General features: G+C 44.6%; 1 protein-coding gene across 2 annotated transcripts in view; it reads left to right on the plus strand.

Annotated features, from left to right (window-relative positions):
* The window catches only part of LOC119163299 (protein-L-isoaspartate O-methyltransferase domain-containing protein 1-like), a 31695-nt gene extending 12578 nt beyond the window's left edge, over positions 1-19117 (plus strand). The window contains exons 5-8 of one of the 2 annotated variants that reach the window (XM_075873711.1): positions 887-1096; positions 7221-7332; positions 8303-8604; positions 16250-16385. In XM_075873711.1, the coding sequence (XP_075729826.1) occupies positions 887-1096; positions 7221-7332; positions 8303-8604; positions 16250-16303 (678 nt within the window). In that variant the 3' untranslated portion in view covers positions 16304-16385. Of the gene's footprint in view, positions 1-886; positions 1097-7220; positions 7333-8302; positions 8605-16249 lie in introns of both variants that reach the window. The other variant, XM_037415263.2, reaches the window with a different exon arrangement.
* Positions 19118-21047: the final 1930 nt, after the last annotated feature.

Here is a 21047-nt window from a genome sequence, read left to right on the forward strand (position 1 = left end):
AGACCGGGAGCTTTGTTGGCCAAACATTCACTTTTAGTGTTGGATAGTTTCCGCGGCCACCTTACCGATAAGATGAAGGAGCAGCTGCACCATGTCAGCACAGACATATCCGTGATTCCAGGCGGCCTCACAGGAATGTTGCAACCATTGGATGTGAGCGTGAATCGACCATTCAAAATTGAATTCCGAAGACTCTACTCGGAATGGATGGCAACCGGCAACCATGAGCAGACGCCGACCGGATGGCTGAAGAGGAAACCGCTTGCTACTGTTCTCGGTTGGGTATTGTCAGCGTGGAGCTCGGTGTCGACGGACATTGTGTCCGGAATTTTTAAGGTCACTGGGATATCTAACAGCCTGGATGGCACCAAAGATGACTGTTTGTGGAATGATGGTGCTCCGCAACACACCATCTCGGACTCCGAGTTAGAGGACTCTTCGAGTGACGACGATTAAGCGCACACGCGGCATACTGCAATAAATGCTCTTCGTTCGCTAATGGTGCGTTGTTTTTAGTTCACCAAAAAAAAGTTCCGTGTATGGACCGCACCCTGAAAATAACGAGTGCGCGCAATAACGAGTGCTCCCTCTCACCTGGAAGTTGCCAGGGCCACGAGCCCGCCGCTTCGCGCTTCGTCCAAGGCGAAATTCCTAGTTTGTCCATGGCGAATATTCGTTACATCAAGAATGTCTCCTGCTGTGACTTTGTTATATAAAAGTTGATAATGCATGTGCTTCTACGGAGCAACGGTGGGGAATAGACATACTTCGTTATATCGAGGAATTCACTATATGAAGGTTCGTTATAAGCAGATTTAACTGTACCAATTTCTAGAAAGTCGGATAAGCCATGTTTATTTTTTTCTTTGTTCTCTTTGCATGACAGGTGTCACAATTTCTGCGGTCTAGCCATGCGCTCGAGGAGTTTGACTTCTGCGAGCCGCGCTTTGTCGTGGGCAACTGCCTGTCGCTTGAGACCAACGGTCGCCGCTACGACCGAGTCTACTGCGGGGCCTCCTGTCCTATCGAGAAGGTGACCGTCTTCAAGGCCCTCCTCAAGATTGGGGGTGTGCTCGTAATGCCCTGCAATGATCAGGTAAATTATAAATACTGTAATTAGCACCAAGTTGAAAAGTTGTCAGGAGTGTTTTTGGTGGAATACCATGATAGAGCAGAGGATGACACATTGCTGGACTATCAACAGAAAGTGTATACACTCAAACCTCATTATAACAAAGTTGCTTTTGACATGAAAATAAGTTTGTTATCAAGGTTCATTTCTAACACTATATCTACAGCAAGAGTATTTTTCATTTTCTTCGTTATTAGCAATATTTTGTTTTATCCAGGCTCGTTATATCAAGGTTTAAGTGCAGTTAGTTCTCCACAATTTTATAGCAGTAAACAGGCTCGTTGCAGGCTCATTACCCTTTTTTTTTTCTTCTAATAGATTGTTTCTGCATATACACTTTATTCTTTTTTTCTTTTCGGTAGAACTAATGGTGCACTGATGCATGATTGCCTGCTTGTCAACTTGGCACTACTTATTCCTTAAGATCTTGATATGAAAATCTCTGTTTTGAGGACTGTGGAAAGTGAGACGTCCAGACCGTGTTCCTTCGTCCTTGTCAGTGCATTTGGCTGCAAACCCTCTTCATGAGACGCAGCCAACTAGCTCAATCAAGCACTACTCTCAAGCTAAAAACATTTACCATGCTAGACATGCAACGTGAGACTGAACATGAAAGTTATGAACCCTTTTGTTGGTAGCGTTTGCCAAACTACTCTCAAGTACTTCTTAATTGATCCTAAATATATCTTACTGCACTGTATTTTTAGTGGATGTTAGGCATCTTTTACAATACTGATTCACGAGATGCACCTTTATGCGTTGCGCTTTTTGAGGTGCGCCTTTTTTGCATTGTTTGATTTTCTTCAGCAGTTCATGTCAATGTCTGTGCTCACTTTTTGTCTGATTGGGTGCTCAAGGCTTTCGCCGCAAGGCAGTGAACCACTTTTCAAAATCATTATCAAGTGCCCTCAGTATCGTAATTTATGACATCGAAATCGCTCGCTGGAAAGGAAAAATTTAAGAATACACCGAGAACACGTGGAGTTACAGGGATTTGTCTAAACACTTTCTCTGTACTCTCTTCCTGATGAGCACGCTTAAAGCTGTATTGAGGACATCATGGCACAAAGAAAGTACGTCAGCTTGAATCGTGAATGGCAATCACGCTCCCGGCGAGATTGCGGTGTGCGCTGGTGTTGCTACTTTGTTGTTTAATCAAGCGCAGCGCCAGGTCAAACCGAGGCAGAAGAAACGCCTCCTTCCACGAGAAAGTCCGTGCTCATGGGCACTTGCAGCCAGGAATCGAAAAAACAGCTGAAAATAAATGTTGTTTGTAATGTTTAAGCCTCACTTCTTGCCAGTAAACTGTATGCCATTTTAAACAGTTTGGTGCCGAAACTCGGGAACTGCTATGAGGGACCATGGAAGACTACGGGAGGCTATGAGTTAACTGAACAATATGGAGAGGCTAAAACCGAAGTAAACATCAAGACGATCTCTCAACACAAGGATTATCAACGAGGCAATAGCTCTTCTCGATGCGACAGCCACCATCGATCAGCTTAACGCCATGTACGGACGTGTGAAGGCGAACAACGATGAACTGAACCAAATCAACAGGGAGTTAGAGAGCCATATACCAGATGAAGAGTTTGAGGAAGAGTACGACACCATCTTTGAATACAAAGACAACGCTAACAGCGTCATGAGTGAGCTTCTTAGCAAGTGCGACCGTATTGTTGCGGCCACGTCATCAGCACCGGAGCTTCAGACTTCGTCCGTAGTGAGTACCACTGGAGCCTCTGGTGCCAAGCTTCCCAAGCTTACCATCGCCCCATTTGTTGTTGACCTGTGCCAGTGGAGCGGTTTTTGGGAGCAATTTGACTAGATGATTCACCGGAACGGAAACCTCACGGCAACGGACAAGTTCAACTACCCGAGGTTCTTCCTAAGGGGCGACGCAGCTTCAGCTATTGTGGGCCTGCCAGCCACAGAAGCTTGCTACAAGGACGCCATCGACATACTCAAGAAACGCTTCGGTGACAGAGTGAGACTCGAGCAGGAGTACTTCTCCAGGGTTCGTACGTTGTCTTCAGTTCGTTCAAGTGCCCCGCAAGCTGTACGACCGGATCATCATCAACATCAGAAGACTGGAGACCCTTGGGGTGAGCAAGACGTTCTTTTCGACAATGCTGTGCGACATATTGCTGCGGGCTTTACCACACGATCTTGTTGTACAGTACCGTCAGTCATGCGCCAATCTGGCGGTGAGCTACAGCAGTAATGAACCCTCTAATACGGAGCTGGAAGGCCTATTAAGTTTCTTGTCTATTGAAGTGGAGAGTTTAGAGAAGAGTGAGTTCGCTAACCATCGTGGAAAAGACAGTCTAATGAGAATGCGCAGAACAAATCACAGCAGTCTCGTAGCTCAAAACCCACATCCTCAGTTCTCCATAACAACACAAAGAAGGTACCTGAGAACTGTGTGTTTTGCAAATCGAGCCAACATTCCATGGAAGAGTGCTCGTTGGATCTCTCGCTACCAGAAAAGAAGCGCATTCTATCAGGCGACATTAGGTGTTTTCAATGCACGACGAAAGGTCACAGGGCGTGTGATTGCAGGCGCAAGATTAGGTGCTCTACCCGTCAAAGGCGCCATGCCACAAGCGGGTGTGATCGGCAGAAATTAAGCCAGAAGACACGAAAAACTGGCAGGACAAATACCGGCAAGTAAGCTAGAATACCGGCAAGTAAGCCAAGCACCAACACGACTGTATGTGCATCTCTAGGGAAAAATCGACATACCCTCGAAAGTTTATCGACGAACGTACTTCTTCAGACGTTTCGGGCTTGGGCCGTAACAAATATTACATGTTGGTGTGTCAGAGGTGTCATAGACGGAGGAAGTCAGCACAAATTCGTCACAAAGAGGCTATCAAAGCAGCTGATGTTGCCATGTGTGGGATCCACCATCGTTGCACTCAACACTTTCGCAAGCAAGTCAAGTCGAGCAGCGCAAAGGCGACGTGTTGTGTAGCTTCGATTGAAGAGTCAGTTTTCACACACTGAAGTTATCTTGAAAACAATAGAAATTCCGCACATATGCCAAGATATCGAAGCAAGTACAACAAATTCACCATTCGTCGCAGAAATACAGGGAGCTGGAAAAGACATCGCTGATCAACTACTATACGGATCCATTGTCGGGGAAGAAGGCATCAGTGTTCTTATCAGTTCCGACCAAATGCGGACGGTGATGACAGGAGAGGTCACTCGATGCGCAGGCAATGACACGCTTATTGCCATAAACTCGAAGCTGGGGTGGATGTTTCAAGGAAACACCAGCATGGCATCGGACGTTAAACGCTCATGGATTATGGTCTGCGTATTGAAAACCAGTGTACGAGAGCGACGAATTCCTTCGTTCCTTTTGGGAACTCAAGAGCATAGGAATAACAGACGCCGTCGACAGTGAGAGCAAGCTCAGTTCAGCAGTCCAGCAATTTGAACAGACCGTCTGCCTTAGGAGCGGAAGATGCGAGGTGACGCTGCCCTGGAAGGAAGACGTGGAGCTCTCGGACAGCAAGCAAGTGGCTATGACAAGACTTTGAAAACTTCTCTCCCGACTGTCGAATAAGCAAGGACTCTTGGAGACGTATGACACAATAATATGGGAGTACCTATGATTGGGACATGCAGAAGTTGTCGACGGGCCACCCCTGAATTTGTCAAAAGCTTATTATATGCCGCATAGAGAAGTGATCCGAAAGCACGCACTCACCACAAAGGTCCGGATGGTTTTCGACGCTTCCTCTCACGCAAAAGGGTGCTTTTCACTGAATGAATGCCTGCAAAAGGGTGAAAACCTGTACCAGGATCTCTATAAGTATTATTACATTTCAGAATGCACTGTATAGCTCTTCTTGCCGACATTGAAAAGGCATTCCTTCAAATTTCAATCGCTGAGAAAGACAGAGATGCCTTTAGGTTCCTCTGGTTTCGAGAGAAGGAAGCACTGCATTTCTCAGAGGAGGATATTCAAGAGTGGAGAATGACGAGAGTGCCATTCGGAGCGACGTGCTGTTCCTACCTACTGACGGCAACAACACTCCACCATCTGAGGAGCGTGCATTCAAGCAAAAGCAGAACCGCAAGCAGAGTCAGATGAAGAAGCATTTCAAATCTGCGCAGAAGCCTAGGAGATTATGCAGCAAGCAGGAATGACACTGAGGACATGGACAACTAACTCGGATCGATTGATTATCGCATTAGAGCACAAGGAAAAGATTGCAGGCAAGGAACTGGCTATCTTCCATGAGACAATTGTGAAAGTACTTGGAATTACATGGAATCCACACACGGATAATTTCACATTTTATTTGAGGGGCCTTCTCGAGTTTATGAAAGAAAAACGTGATACCAAGCGGTTCGCTCTTCAAGCTGCTTCCAGAATATTCGACCCCTTGGGATTCGTTGCTCTATTTACCATTGCTATAAGGATCTTCTTCCAGAAGTTATGGACAGGTGGAATAGGATGGGATGAGCAGCTACCTCCGGGTCTTCTGGATGAGTGGCGTGAATGGGTGCATCAACTACCGGTTTTGCAGAATATTTCCATGCCGCGTTATCTTGGCAGCGAAGCCAAATCACCCGCATCACCCAGAGAGCTACAGGTACACGTATTTCGCGACGCAAGCCCTTCGGCATGCGGTGCAGCGCTTTACGTCATACCAAGCTGTTCAGGGAAGCCCGAATTGCTGATTGCAAAAGCCCGTGTAGCACCAGCAAGACAATGACACTACCATGGCTAGAGCTTCTAGGAGCCTTGATTGGAGCAAGGCTACTTTGCTATGTGTCAAGTGCACTCACGGGCTTCAAGATCCACTGTACATTGTGGTTGAATTCCACAATCACACTTTCGTGGATAAAAGGCGACATGACGAAATGGAAGCAGTTTGTGTCGAACAGAGTGAAATAAATCAGGGAAAAAACAGATCCTTCTATGTGGACGTATTGCCCTGGTCATGTAAATTCAGCTGACCTGCTCACACATGGAGTTTCTATGGAGATATTATTATCCAGTAACATGTGGCGACATGGACCAGACTGGCTATGCAAATCAGAAGACCGATGGCCTCAACCACCGTCAGAAGCTATCAGCACCAATAACAGGATTTCTTCTGAAATGATTGCCATGCACATTGTGATGTCCAGTAAGACAATGTCGCTACCAGTCCTGGACATAAACAGTTACAGCAAAATTGAAAGGCTACTCATGGTATCAATGTTTTCAGTGTAATTCAAGCACACTAAAGAGTGTGTCCGCAGTGCGTGCCAGCGACCCGTGGCCACAGAGTTTCCTACAATATTTGCCAGAGGGAACTCTGGTGCTGCGTTCAGCCACCATGGGAATGATGGGTAGCACATGGAGTTGCCTAATCTTCGTGCTTACGGCTTCGACCGCACTTGGGGTTTAGTTCATTGTTGTGCTCCGGCGTTTGTTTCTGATCAAAAAATGGATCTTGGTGAACTTGATAAGCAGATTTGAATAGGTGAGCCTAAAAATAGGTCAACGGGGTGACGTGAAACTGCCGAACATTTGTCGAACTTCATCTTAGGACTAAACAGCTTTAAGCCAAAGTTAGCCAACGAAGTTTAGACGAATCTGTGTACTGCCCATCAATCCCATGCTGGCTAGAGTGCCATGCATTACAGCTTTTATAAACACTTGCACCAGAGCTCCCTCTTGTAAATATTGTAGGAGACCCTATGTTGGAAGCAAATGCAAGAATGGCATCTGACCTGAATAATGCTATTGGTTGTCCGCTATCAGGCAATCGGAGAAATCCGCACTATGAAGACCTATAGCTGGCGCTGGCCTTGCAAAGAAAGGGAAGATATCCATACGAAAAGGAGGGTTGCTGCAAAAGTGGCAACTTCGCATTCTTCTCGTAAACTCGCCTCGCCACGCACGGCTACATAACTTAGATAAGCTGTTCTGTCTGCTTTCCATTTTGCACCTATTTCCGCCAAGCACGAGATTGAGGACGTGAAAGCAATGTGATGTGAAATATGAAAGATTCAGGGTGATGTGAAAGCAATGTGGTCATCCTAGAAGCTGGTCTTAGTTCTCGCCGGCCTTCGACAGCTGGTGCAGGTGAAGCGCACGGCTGAGGACGTCTGGGCGGAAAAGAACATCCTCCCCGTGTCCTTTGCCAGCCTCGTGCCCCCGCAAAGGGACTGTGCCGAGGTGGTGCTGCGTAAGTAGCCGCTGCCGTTTTGCCATATATACTCAATTATAATGTGACCACAGCTGTTTCGCAAGGGGTAATTTTTTGTTGCATCCAGGAAGAAAAATATTTTTACTTTGTTCTTGTTGATATTCGATTGTTATGTGAGGGCCAACTCCAGGTAGCAAATGTCCTGAAAGAAACACGTGCTGCATTCAAGTAACGCAAGCTTAACCTTAATGCGAGCAGCATTATACTACCTATCTTCATAGCCAAGTGTTTCTACATTCTTGCATGAATGAGAAGTCGAATCAAAAGTCATTGCACAAGAGATTTCACCAGGGCTAGCATTCCAACAAGTCTGCCTGCGGAGATTCTGGCTTGCTGATCTGAAGCCTCAATAATCTCTCAAGTGTCTATTTTTTTTGTTTATTGAATTTATTCAATTGCACTAGGCTTATATGATTATCACCTTTTTAGTTTAAAGCAAAGGTCTAGCAAATGGTAAATGGCATTTGAATGATGTAAAAGGTCATTAGAATAGTAGCAGCATACGAGCGGTAAAATAGTATTAGGATGCAGGTTGTACAAATTAAAATTGCGTACTCTTTAAAAATTTCTATAAGTAGTCCTTGAAGGCCTTTACAAGACACTTTCAAACATTTAAAACAGTTCATCGGCCTGCAGGTAATAGTACACACACATAAAGTGTGGCTTTGTGGCAGTGCTGATTTTTTCTGAATGTGTGGTTTCACAACATAGCTGCTGATATTACTCCTCCAGGCAAGTTACATGCAGTAAACCACGTCTGTTTGTTAGTGTTGAAGTGAATTCGAATACTCTGATACCTATTTAAACATTTTAGGCAGCTAAACATAAGCCTAGATTGCATGCATTACTAGTTGCTGCTTTTTTTACTGCACCTTCGAGCATTGTGCCACTTTCTGGTTCGAACCGCCACTTTTGAAAACTTATGCGCCTTACCCTTTCTCTCGGGCAGCCGACTATCAACCCAGCAGCCTCCAGGAGCTGAGCCGCGGCGTAATTCGTCGCCTGCTCCGTGCCCGGCTGGATCGGGAAAAGATTGCGAAGCCTCGCCGCCGCCTGCAGCCTCCGCGGCTGCGGAGCACCAGTGGCGGCAATTTGGTGATGCCCTTCAGAGGCACTGGAAGCGGCACCTCTACCGGCGGCGACTCCGGCAGCAGCAGCGGTGACGAACCGCACCGCAAGCGGTCGGCTGGCGGGGAGGGCTCAGTCCTGTGGAAGCGCGCAGCTCTTGACGATGTCTGTCCACAAGCCCTGGTAAGGTGAAAAGTTTTGGATGAGTCTTTGTGGTGTTTAATGATTCTCACAGCAGAAGTGAATGAACATTTATTTATTTGTGTGAAAGGGCTCTCTTGCACTCCTAAGAAGCAGAAATTTATCATATTTACTCAATTGTAATTCAACCGCGTTTGTGTAGTGAAAGGTGGCTTTTCATGCATCCAGGCGGAAAAAATTGTTATATTGGTATTCAATTGTTACACGAGGGTCGGCCTTAAATGGTAGCAAAGATCTAAAAAAGAACAAACTTGGGGCTACATTCAAGCAAATACAGAAAGTGTAAATCTGAGGGCTCGTTTTCCTTGTTAGGCGCAGTACTAATGGGAACTAAAAGACAATAATGCCACGGAAAGTATACGGGATGTTATTAAAAGTAATAGTAATGTAAATGTGAAGATAAGTGGACGGAAAGATAACTTGCCACCTCAGGATCCGAACCTGTGACCGTTGACAGGAATATTCAAACCCTTTGAATGTTCGAACGAATAGTGCAGTATTCAAATTCGCTTCGATTGAAATTAAAATTATTGAAAATTGCAAAGCATTCGCAATGAACGAATAAGTGTATATTAAGGGGGCACGCGGCTTTGGTATCGCAAAGAATGGCAAAAAAATCAATTTCTTAGAAATCAAGTTTTCAGTTTCTGAAACTCTTTTTCTATCTGATTCCAAAATACCTGCACTGAAAACCGCACAGAAATGCTTCAAAAAATTCTTTTCACCCTCCTAGGTAACAAAAGTTTCTCTGGAAATGACGAGAAAACATCGATTTTCAAAAATGTTAGCTTCGCGAGGGCGCAGTCGGGAGCCATCTTCTTGGGCTCATCAGAAAGAGCGTTTCTCTGTGTTCGAATTTCCTGCCTCATCTGGCTCCTTCCTTTAAGAACGAGCGCACAAAAAAAAAATATTTGAAGGTCGTTTTGAGGCCCCTGGTTGGCTGTGGCCGCCATGTTGCCCCAGCTCCCCTCGCCATTAGCCTGATGCTCGCTCCGGGAGATCGTCGTCTGCTGCTTGTGCGTCGGGAAGACATGACTGTCAAAAATCGCTACTTCGTGACATGTTCATGGCTCGACAATCACTTAGGATATGATTACGCTTTAGTTAGGAGCTGTAAGCGGATGCACGATCAGATTACTAGGAGCGGGCACGTGGTCTACTAGTGCGGCACATCATCGCGAGCGGGCGCGCAGTGTACGAGCGCGTCGCGTCAACGGAGTCGTCTTCAAGCGAGTACTCTGCTGCCGGCAAGACTACGGGCATGAACAACGCACTAACGCGCTCGTGGCAACGTGCTTCTTCGCAAGCAACGAAGCTGTTAGCGTTATTAGCGTTAGATCAGATTACTACGAGCGGACGCGCGGTTTCCAAGCGCGGCGCGTCATCGGAGTTGTCTTTTGGCCTAACTCCGCTGACGGCTGGACGAACTTTGCAGGCAAGAACACTGTGCTAGAGCACTCGTGGCAACATGCCTCTTCGTAAGCAACGATTTGTTTGTTCAAAAGTACGTTTGTTTCGAAATGTACGTCCCCCCCCCCCCTTGATTTGCATTTAATTGCCTGTAAAGGTGCTTTCACTGCAGTATAGGGATGCTAAGCTGTGAAAACATTTATTCAAGACAAATTCGTTCTGTCGTGAAGCGTGACTTCAAATTTAACCCATCATTCGCTCGTTTCTTGGAACTGCGGGCAAGCATTTTACGCATCGGCACCAGACCCCACTGTCAAGCTTGTCAACCCCCCCCCCCCCCCCTCCACTGCCAAAAATTGCTCGAAACAGCGGCTACCAGTTTCGCGCGTCGGCATTCGAAAATGCGATACCAAGCGCAGTGCACGCGTTTGGATTAGAAAGTGCGATACCAAGTGCAGTGCGCGCCAGTTTTTTGTCATCATTGGTAGACATTTCGCACATCGTCACCGAACGCTGCCGGAAAGTGCATCACGCGCCGGCTGCGCTGTCCATGTGTCCGCGCACTTCACGGTCATATGGAGGACTGTCAATAAGCTTTTGTGATACAATTTAGACGTACTTGGAGCCTTGCTTAGTATCACCGCGAGTGTCTATGAATGTTCTGAGACAATGAAAGCCTCATAGATAAGTGTTTTTGTGACCAGCACGATCATGCGTTTCATGGCTACAGTTGTAGAAAAGCATGTATGAAGCAGGGGCAGGAGTTTTTATATGCCCGACTCGCGTCATTAAATAAACTGCTGAAAAAATTTCTGTGCCACCAGTTGTCTGCCCATAACTGTTAGTCATTTGGAAAGGAGGCATAGGTTGTCATGGTGTGAGCCATAATAAACTTCTCTCTGTAAAAAAATGTCTAGTGATTATTTTATTTGTAATTAAGAAGTACCTAGTTATGCTAATGACAGCTTGAACACAAAAAAAGTCTAATCACTTCAGTATATGGCCTTTTTTAATTACAATCTATGCTGTCATTCCTACAATCACACTACTCCTTGATACAAATAACTTGGTTTGAAATCCATACTTGTTCTTTGTAGATAAAAAAAAAAGGTTGTTAAAAAAATATAGGCAACAAAGGCATACTGAGTTAAATATCACAAGACAAACCTAAGATCACAATTTTTAGGTGTTTTAGAAACGTTAAAAGAAGGTGAAACTTTAAACGCAGTTTTTTCAATACTGTTTTTTTGGCATTATGTTCAGCTTGTAGAGCAGATATCTGGGCAACCACTGCACAGATTTTGATTCCGTTTGTTTTGTAACGCTCCTTGAACTGTGCTTCGGGGGGCTGCGATCTAAGTTTTCCATTTTACTCCCTAAAGAATTTTTCGTTGCAACTAGAAAAAAAAATTATTTTGAAAATGCTGCCCCCTTCAGCATACATTTAGCTGTGCGTTCAATAATTGCCAACTGTTTTTATCATTTTATAAATCTGTCAGCCCCTGCACGAGGTTCAAGGAAGAAATAATTTGTATCACATTAAGTTTTTGTGTTATCGCATCAAAATTTTTATGAAAGCACTGTGAAGTAATTTTTACTGTCTGTGCCAATTTTCATTAACATCCAACAGTAAACAAAAAGTTTGTTTCGAAATGTACGTCCCCCCCCCCCTTAATTCGCATCTAATTGCTTGTAAAAGTGCTTTCACTGTCGTATAGGGGTGCTAAGCTGTGAAAGCATTTATTCAAGACAAATTCGCTTTGTCGTGAAGCCCGACTTCAAATTTAACATATTACTCGCAAATCGATTATCTTTTTTTTAAGCATAAAACTGTCATGAGGATACACATGCTCTAAGCATAATAAATTTTTAAATGTTACGTATTTTACAGCTTATCACTCATATCCTACCGAAATTCAAATGCTACTACTACTCAAAGTTGTTAAACTTCCTTTGAATGAAAAAAAAAGAAGGCGTTTGCATAGAGGCTTTATTTCAATTTTTAAAGAATTCGTGCTGGTTACTAACCAGCAGGTTGCGGGATCGAATTCGAGCTGCAGTGGCTGCATTTTTGAATGAGATAAAAATGATGTAGGGCCCGTGCGTTCAGATTTCGCTGCATGTTAAAGAACCCCAGATGGTCGAAATTTCCTGAACCCACCACTACCCTCTCTCTCCTTATCACATTTTGGGACACATATCAATTTTTGGACATAGATCAACCCCACATATCAGTTAATCATATCAGTCAGTTGTGCAAGTGACTTAGGTCATGATAAATATTTTTTTATATGTCATATATACTATTTGAATTCGGAAATCGTTTGACCAAAATCACTATTCGCATCGAATTTGCTTCGAACTTACAATTCACTATTCGCACAAGCCTAGTAAGTATGGAAGTTGTGAGGTTGCAGCTGTGCACGAGTCTCAAGAAACATTTAGCCATGAGAATTTCTTTAAACGATGCCGTAATAGCGGAGTTACACGCATTTGATTATTCATAAGAGGCGCTCCCTCGTTTCTCTTTTTCCTTAGCTATGCTCTGTTCGTTGGCTCGTCTCTCCTCCTGATCGAGTGCTCCTCCTCACTGTGCGAGGAGGAAGACCTGCGAGCAAACAAGCAGTTTCTTTTTTGGGAATGGCGTGGGTGGAAAAGAATGTCAATGTCCCGGCAAATGCCAAGAATTATCGAAAGGCCTGGGAGGAGAAGAGATTGTTTCTTTGAATATGTGGAAAGGGGGGAAAGGAGGGGCACGGGTGGCTCATAGCGCTACCATGTTTGACACTGTTGATCGTGAGGGAATTCTGGACTCTGCAGGCATTTACTTCAAATGATAAAAAACTGTCGAATTAACTGAGGTGGTTCAAGGGCACTTTGAGCCCACCCCCTCACATCTGCACTTTTGGCCAGGGTCTCTGGAGGGTAGTCTTATGAGCGGAAGTGCAATCGTGTATCTTTATGCTTGTTATGGGCAAAAACACTGGGACAAAAAAAAAACCTGCACAAGGACGAGAGCTGCTCACTGTGTTGCCCTGTATCGTCCATGTGTGTTTGTGTGCAACAGTCATAAAGGTGAATTCATTCTAGGCTTTTGCAATAATGTTAGAGGTGCCCGAGGTACCGACAGGCCAGCCTCTATACGATGAGTTATTCGTTATGTCAAGGTTACACCTTATGTCAAGGTTACATATGTGTATAACGTATGTGTACAACAGCTCCTCCTATTGGTGCAACCCTTGACAACATTCACTGGTGCCATCACACACTGCAGTCAGTTGGAATACAAAGTTTCAGGATAAGAAGGTCTATGCTTGGCACTGTTTACAATCCATTTAATAATAATAATAATAAAAATAATATAAAATAATAATACTAATAGCTGAGGATTAACGTACCAAGCGAGATTGAATTCCAGCTGTGGTGGCCGCATTTTCAGTGGAGGTGAAAATGCTTGAGGCCCATATACTTGGATTTAGGTGCACGGTAAAGCATCCCAGGTGGTCGAAATTTCTGAAGCCCTACGCTACGCCGTCTTTCATAAATATATCACGGTTTTGGGACATTAAACCCGAGAAATTATCGTTATTGTTGGATACTTCATAATTTCAAAAAGTTGAAGGGCTGCAGACCCTTCGTCATTGATGGACAACATGCGAAGCTCGTGCAAGCTTCTCACATTTCGTCTGGCCTAAGCAAGGTGGCCAGTTTGAGGCCGTAATTGTAATTAAGGTGTCATCATGATGGCAGGGAGCGATTGTGTCCGTTGCCTTCCAGTTCCAGCATTGTCTTAGCTCTCGGTACACATGTGTCAAGTTCCACACCGCTAGGGAGTACATGATAGTACAGTGACAAGTTCCTTCATCATCGACTGACTCAGCCAGCAAGAACTTTTACATTTGCATTGATGCTTTCTTCTCCTTTTTTTTTCTCTTGCTGATATTAAAAATCTAGAAAAACTGGCAATTAAGTATTCATGATGTGGGCTACTTTGTACTAAACACAATGAGCATGTGAGGCTCCTTTACGGAATTTTTTTGTCTGTCTGTCATTCTGGAGTAACGACTTCATAAATACTCACTTCTAGTGTATGCTCGTATGTGATAGTGCCTTTTAACTAACATATTGCCGTAGCAATGCCTGACAGTTATTGAAAAGTAGGGGCATTTTCTTTAGTTGAGATGCAATGTTTCAAATTGAGGTCTATTTGTGGAGATGACTATGAAGGTGCTAAGGCAAGATAGACACTTGACAGAATGCTGCTGAACCTCTGATATCGGCAAGCAAAAAATAACTTTGCTTTTTTCATTGATATTTCGTCAGATGACGTACACACTGGGGGAATTGGTTCTAGCAAACTAACCACTCAGCCATGCATGCAGGCAACTGCTCCTTCCCGCGTTACCTTTCTGCTCCCTGTAGCCAGATTGTGGTGTCACTTGAACCAACCAGTCAGCATGTAGAGTAATACTTCTTCCTACACTAAGCATAACCTAAATGCCAACACTATCCCCCACAACGTTTCACTTAAACATCTATGAACTGCTTAATGCTAAGCGTAAATGCATAAACGCCCACTGTGAATGTAACGCTTGATGTGAACATAATGCCATGTAAATCTAATGCCCAGTGTAAGCTTAACACTCCACATAAATCAAACACCCAGCAAGAACGCAATGCCTGTTGAGACCATCGGACTGGATATAAAGAATGACGTGAACGCACGTAAAGTGGAAATGCAGTGAGCATCTGGGTAATGAACACACCGGGCACTATATTGAGCCGTGGGCTTTCAAAAGGACACTAAAAGGGCAAAACGATTTTTCTCATACTAGTACAAAAAATACTATTTTACGATACCAAAAGCATCATGCTTGCTGCTAGAAGACACGCCGAAAGAAAGTGTGGCTGGTGGTGCCACCTTGCAGTTCTGGGACCAGTTGTCGGGATGTCATACATTTTATAAGAGACCACTAAGGCCATAGAGTTTCCTAAATATATACCAGAGAAAACTCTGGCGCTAGTGTCTATGGGAGCTGCAACCCATAACGCTTCAGCCAGCATGGGAATTGTGAGTATGACATAAATTTGCCTGGTCTTTGTACATTACGTTCCTTCTGGCTTCGCGTGGCTTGAAGCTGCTTTGTCACGAAACCACAATTGGCAAATGTTCGGTAGCCACGCTTCATCACCCTAACCTTTAGGCTTACCACTTCAAAACTGGTCACGAAGCAAAAAACGGTGTGTTCTTTCCTTCGAAACAAAACCAAAACGCAGCAATAAACGAAGCCACAAGTGTGTTCATCGCCCGCAGGCATGAAGACTAGGCAAATTCGTGTCATACCCATGATTTTCATGGTCGCTGTGCTAGTGTTCCCTCTAGTTAATTTAGGAAGCTCTATGACTAGGGCCTCCATGGTTCCTAATCAGTGCAAATGAAGTTGATTTTATTTTGAGGGAGCCTGTGACGGACGGCCATTTTTGGCGACACCGCGTCACGGCAATTAACGGGCGCCGTACTCCCCGACTGACCGTGAGAAACGGCGGCGCATGAAAGGGAGCCGAGAAGTGCAAAATGGGGTGCTCTTCTTAGAACGTCGCCGCCGACGGTTAATCCTTTTGTAACTGTGGCGGCGTCTGCAAGGTCGTAGAAGGCCGCGGTATGCCCCGAACAAGGATTAGACTACGAGACACACCGGCTGAGAGCCAAACGTTTGACCGTTCCCACGGGGAAAAGCGTGGGAAACGCTCTGGTGGCCAAGCCGTATGACAACAACCCGACAGGTTGTCACTCTCGCTAGTTGAGGGCCCTCTCCCAATTAAAAAAGGGGTGGGGTCAAAATATTTTTGGGGCGGAGTTTCCCATCAATCAACTGTCCCATCAACTGTCTCTGCTTGCGTACGGAACGAATCGACCTGCTGTCATTCCCGTCGCCGACTTCGCGCTGGCGACGCTAGAGTGGCAGCTTGTAACAGAGCCATAGGCTAGACGTTTTTCAAACAATTTCGTCCCCCCAATATCGCCGTAATACGAAAAAATACGCGTCAAAATCGGTGACGTCTCCCACGGAGATTTTGCGACGAAGTCTAAAAATGAGACTTCAACCTCGATTTGCTCCTCTAATTATAAACCTATGATAGCGTAGTTTTTAAGAGTGCAGTTTATCAATCTAAACTGATTCACTGTTTCGTCTCTAAGTGAAACCGCATTCCTCAGTGCAGGGTTAATCTGGCCGAAGGTTTGTGGACCTTTATAGGAGTGCTGGTTTGATTATCTTGCCCCATCACTGTGCAGCAGCAGCAGCTGCAGGAGCGTCCTCCCTTGCTGCGCCAGAGGATTCTCGAGCTGCCCCTGCCGCCTCGGCTCAAGACGTACCTGAATTTCGACCGCCAGCTCTGATTGACTGCGGCTATCCATGACAGCATTCATCCGCCACCCATGCCATGGGGGTGTCACCTACATGTCGCGCCACGGTGGTGACTGTCCAAGCACTTTAAAAGCCAGCACGACTTGTCTCCAGTCTTTATCCTAATGCTCCGGGAGCTCAGTTGTGGAGAGCGGGGAGAGCGCGCTCGTCTGTGCTTAGAAAACTTCTCCTTGGTGCAGTGACGGCCTTTCCTCCGAGTCGGATGCTCTGACGGAGGCTCATGCTGGTCGCGCTTCCAAGTCAGCGTCAAGAAGTCTGCTTTTTTGTGATGGTGGTGTTCCGAGAACATAACGTGCCGTAACTGTTACGGGTTGGTCAGGTTGGCTGATCTCATATGAAATGTGTGCTCGGTGCTTAGCGAGCACTTTACCGAAGCGTTTTATTAGCCATTAGTAGAGTCTTTTTTTAAATGATACGTACAGCGGTATCCTCTTGCTCTCTAATAGCGGGAGGTGTGTGTCGAAGAACATGCACTTTTGTGACAAAGATGTGGGCTGTGGCTTATTTTGTTTCATGCTTGGCATGCTGCTGTCTTTAAGCCATGTGGCTTTGTTTGCAGTGCAGAATCTGCTGCTTTGAAGGAGTACTGTATGCACACAAAAGGTTCTTTAAATTCTCTAGTACAAAAATCAGGCACTGCAGGGTGTTCTGTGTTTACATGCGGCTGCGTGGACCAAGCACTTCACGGCAGAGTGTGCTCTGCTGTCGCAAAGCCACCCTTCAAAACCTGGGCAGCAACTGGTGGCATAAGTAATCATTTCTGGAGTTTCACCTCATGCTTAAAGTTGGGCTGGTTTGCCTTTGACAGCGGTTTCAGCCGTCTAATGTGCTCTTGACAGGTTACATTTGCACGCAGTTTCTCTTTTTCTTATCCCGTCATCTGGCCATGCATAGGTGAGTTATGTGCACCGAAATATTGCATAGGCTCGTGAGAGAACTAAGGTTATAATGTTTGATCAGCTTAAATGTAGGAAGATGACAATACTACACATAATTTAAGTGCGTGCTTCAGAACAAAGAATAGTTCTTGATTTGTTGAATATTCTTTTTCTCCGTTGACAAGCATTGTAGGTGAACTATTGCTTTGCAATTTCAGAGCAAGCCTTAACCATATTTGCTCATTTGCATAGTTTCTGTTTACGTTTTCCCTAGATTCATCACTTGTGCCTTGTGTTAACTTAGTTTCTCTTCCCAGGTTTCCTTTTTTTTTGTACACATGGAAGAAAAAAGTTTTTCTATCGTGTGTTACTTAGAAAACTCAGTGGTTATTTTGGCTGAACTACCTACTTCTTGCGCTCACCTTCTTCGCAAAACTTTGAACATTGCAACGAGTTTTGTTGAATGCCCTGCTCAAGTGCAGTACCTACCTTTTACATTTCGTCCAGAATAACTTTATCAAAAGAATGCTTTGTATGCAGCAGTGTGACAGCCCAAATATAATTCATTTCAGTGATGGAAGTGGTGGCAGCTCCTGTCAAAGGCGTACGTGCCAAGCTACAGCCATGTGCAATATGAAAGGGAACATTAGCCTTGTGTGACAGTGGCGCATTGCAGGCTGTCAAGTATCTAGTGTATTAACTTGCAAAGAATGCTCTGCTTGAATATTTAGTGTTGCGAACATTTTTGGGCTTGGCAATCGCGCTTTGTCACTATGTCTATTTGAAGCTTATTCCATGTTCCTTTTCATATTGCTTGTGACTGCACAGCAGGGGCAGTTCTAATGTGCAGAGTAATGTGGTGCCACTAGTGGGTGTGCGCCTGCTCCCATTACATCATACAACCTGCCTCTGTTGGCTAGTGTTTATAGAACTTTCTTTGCGTAAGCATCGTCTGCAATTGGCTGTTGCCATGGCGATTTGTTTCGTCATGTCCATTACTGTCACGGTTGGCTGGGTAGGTTGCTAGCTGATGAAAGAAATGCTGCTGTACTAGAAAGATTCTACTGAGCATGATACAGTCGAGCAAATTCATATAATGAATGAATTAGGGATACTTCATATAATGATGTATCACTATTTATGAAGTTAATCAAGAACAGTCTTGTCATTAGCACAGTGTAAGGAATATACGGCTATTACGGATTTTCTGAATTATTGATGTCATTTTCGTGTCTGTTGTAACTTTGTCACAGCAAGATTCAACTGTAAATAGTATGTGAAAGAACTGTATTGGGATACTGTACCCATTTGTGACGAAACGCTTTCTGTGTGTGAAATTTTAACCATAAATGAGCGAATGATTTTTTTTAGCCATCATAAGGCACCTTAGTGCAACACTTGACACGTTTCTCCACGAAGCTGGTCGTGCAGTGTTGCCATCCTGCAGCTGCAGTTGCTAAGTGGCTGCAAACAAAGAAGGCACCCGCCACCCCGACGACAATGTGGCCAGCCAAGTACAAAACAGCACAAGAGATGTGTACTTTGGCCGCATGCTTCACAAGCAGTGCAGCAGAAAGAAGTGTGACGTGGCCAAAGCAAGCGACTGTGTGTGTGTGTGTGATCCATGGCCCAGATTTTCTAGCCATGAGAGGTCACCACTTTTTTTCTTCCTTGTTTGTTCGAGTTAGTGCCGAGCTGTAAATACGGCCACTTGATGGTCTCGGAGAAGCCCGACAACTAACATCCTGTATAAGCCATAATAAATGACAAACAATGAAACTGCGTGTCCATGTTTTATTCATCCAAAACATGCATGGAGATGTTAAAGCAACGTAGCTGCATTCTAGGTTATGTAAACATTACCTAATGCTTCCAGCTCAGAAAGACGACACACTGCGTTTTAATGCGACCGCGTTAAATAGCTCGTTTCGCTGAAATTTCGCTGTCGATGGCCTCTTTTGTTGTGAGCAAAAATACGGCATTAGCTGTGAGCAAATTTTCGAGGTGGCCGAAAAAACTCTCTCGGGGTTTGCGCATTCATTCACCTTGGACGACTCAAATGTGAATGTCATTTTTTTCTCTCAGTTGATGTACTATAAGAGAGGAGGGAACACGAGCCATGGCTGATTGTGCCACTGCGAAGCGCTGTCTTCATTTTCTTCTCTTGAGAATGCGGCACACACATCGCTTTTCTTTGCCGCCCAAAGGAGGGCGCTGCAATACCATCGTGTGGCGTTGCATGACATGACATGACGTCACAAATGTTTGTGATTTGTGACATCATCTCTTAATGATGGTTTCTTTATCTCATCCACCACGCCACAAGTCTGTCGCTGCCACAAGCTCTATTTTCTGTTTTATAAGACACATAAGGCTTTCGCCTGAATAAAGACAAGACTGGAGGCTGCTTGCTCTTCGGCTTCCTTTGCTGCACAATTTAGGTCCTCACTGAGAAGTAAAGGCAGGCTAGCGATAGAAAAAGCAATAATCGATGTGCGTACATATTGGTGTGTGTGTGCAGAAATTTAGTGTAGTTACAGCATATATGAACATCTAATTATTATATGGTTAGTTGTGCCATATTCATAAACTAAAGTAGGACCAACTTTAAAAACATGCACTCCAAGGAATGTTCTAGCTTTCACCCCTTTGTAATTGAGCGGTACCGCGTGTACAAACACCCTAACCAATAAACAACTTTAATTAGCCAGCCTTTTTATTCCCACCCGAAGCGGTAAATTGTTAACTTTGCATTATAGGCCGCCTCAAGTAGCTCTTGTTTCCAGCAGTCCTTTTGTACTGAAGTCTGTTTGCCTGTTTTTTTCCCCGAGAAAGAGCGAAAGTGCTTGAAATGCACCAAATATGAAATACTATATGCACGCCCATGTGCCACTACTCCAGCATTGTTTGATTACTACACGGCTGTGCTCGTTCATTGTACAGGGCCTCGCATTATTTGATGTATGTGCATCAGAAAAACACTGACTCATCCGTCATCAAGCATGAACAAATACTGCCATGTATTAACCACAGGATTTGGTGCACGCCGCTTTCATATTAGGCGTATTTCGTGTGCTTCGGTTTTTATCTGAAAAAATAACCACGAATATTTCAGCAGAGAAGAAATGCTGCATTCTGTGGTTGTTTGAGGTGGCCTACAACCTAGTTACTGATTCGAGCGAGAATAAAAAAAGCTGGGACATCCGGATACACATGCAAAGCTGAAAGCTTTGTCGGGGGATGAGGGTGGCAGTGTTGGATCTCCCCCGCAGTGGATGAGCTGCAGATTTTTGAAATGCACCTCATATTTAAGTGCCATCACAACTCAATGTAAGAGACATCTTTAAAGTCACACAAAGGGAAACGGTGATGGTTTAAATTCACGAACTGCACTTGGAGAACTCTAGTGCCATATGTTTCACTATCATAAGTTCATTATTAGTTGACAAAATCAGGGCTGAAGTTTCATTTTTAAATTTTGCGTTAAAATATCTACATACGACATTCGGAAATTTTATAACACATTTTTTGTATTTTCGAGACATTGGCGTTATGAAATTTTCTGAAACTTCGTATGCTAGGTCTATGGCGTATGACACTGTACTTCAATTTTATCTGTTAGAAGCAGCTTAGGATGCAGTAGATGCCTTAGAAATTTATGACGTCATGGTGTTTGGAGCTGGAATCGGAAGGTGGCGTCTCCGCCTGC

Source organism: Rhipicephalus microplus, chromosome 9 (assembly GCF_043290135.1).
Source record: "Rhipicephalus microplus isolate Deutch F79 chromosome 9, USDA_Rmic, whole genome shotgun sequence".
NCBI lineage: Eukaryota > Metazoa > Arthropoda > Arachnida > Ixodida > Ixodidae > Rhipicephalus > Rhipicephalus microplus.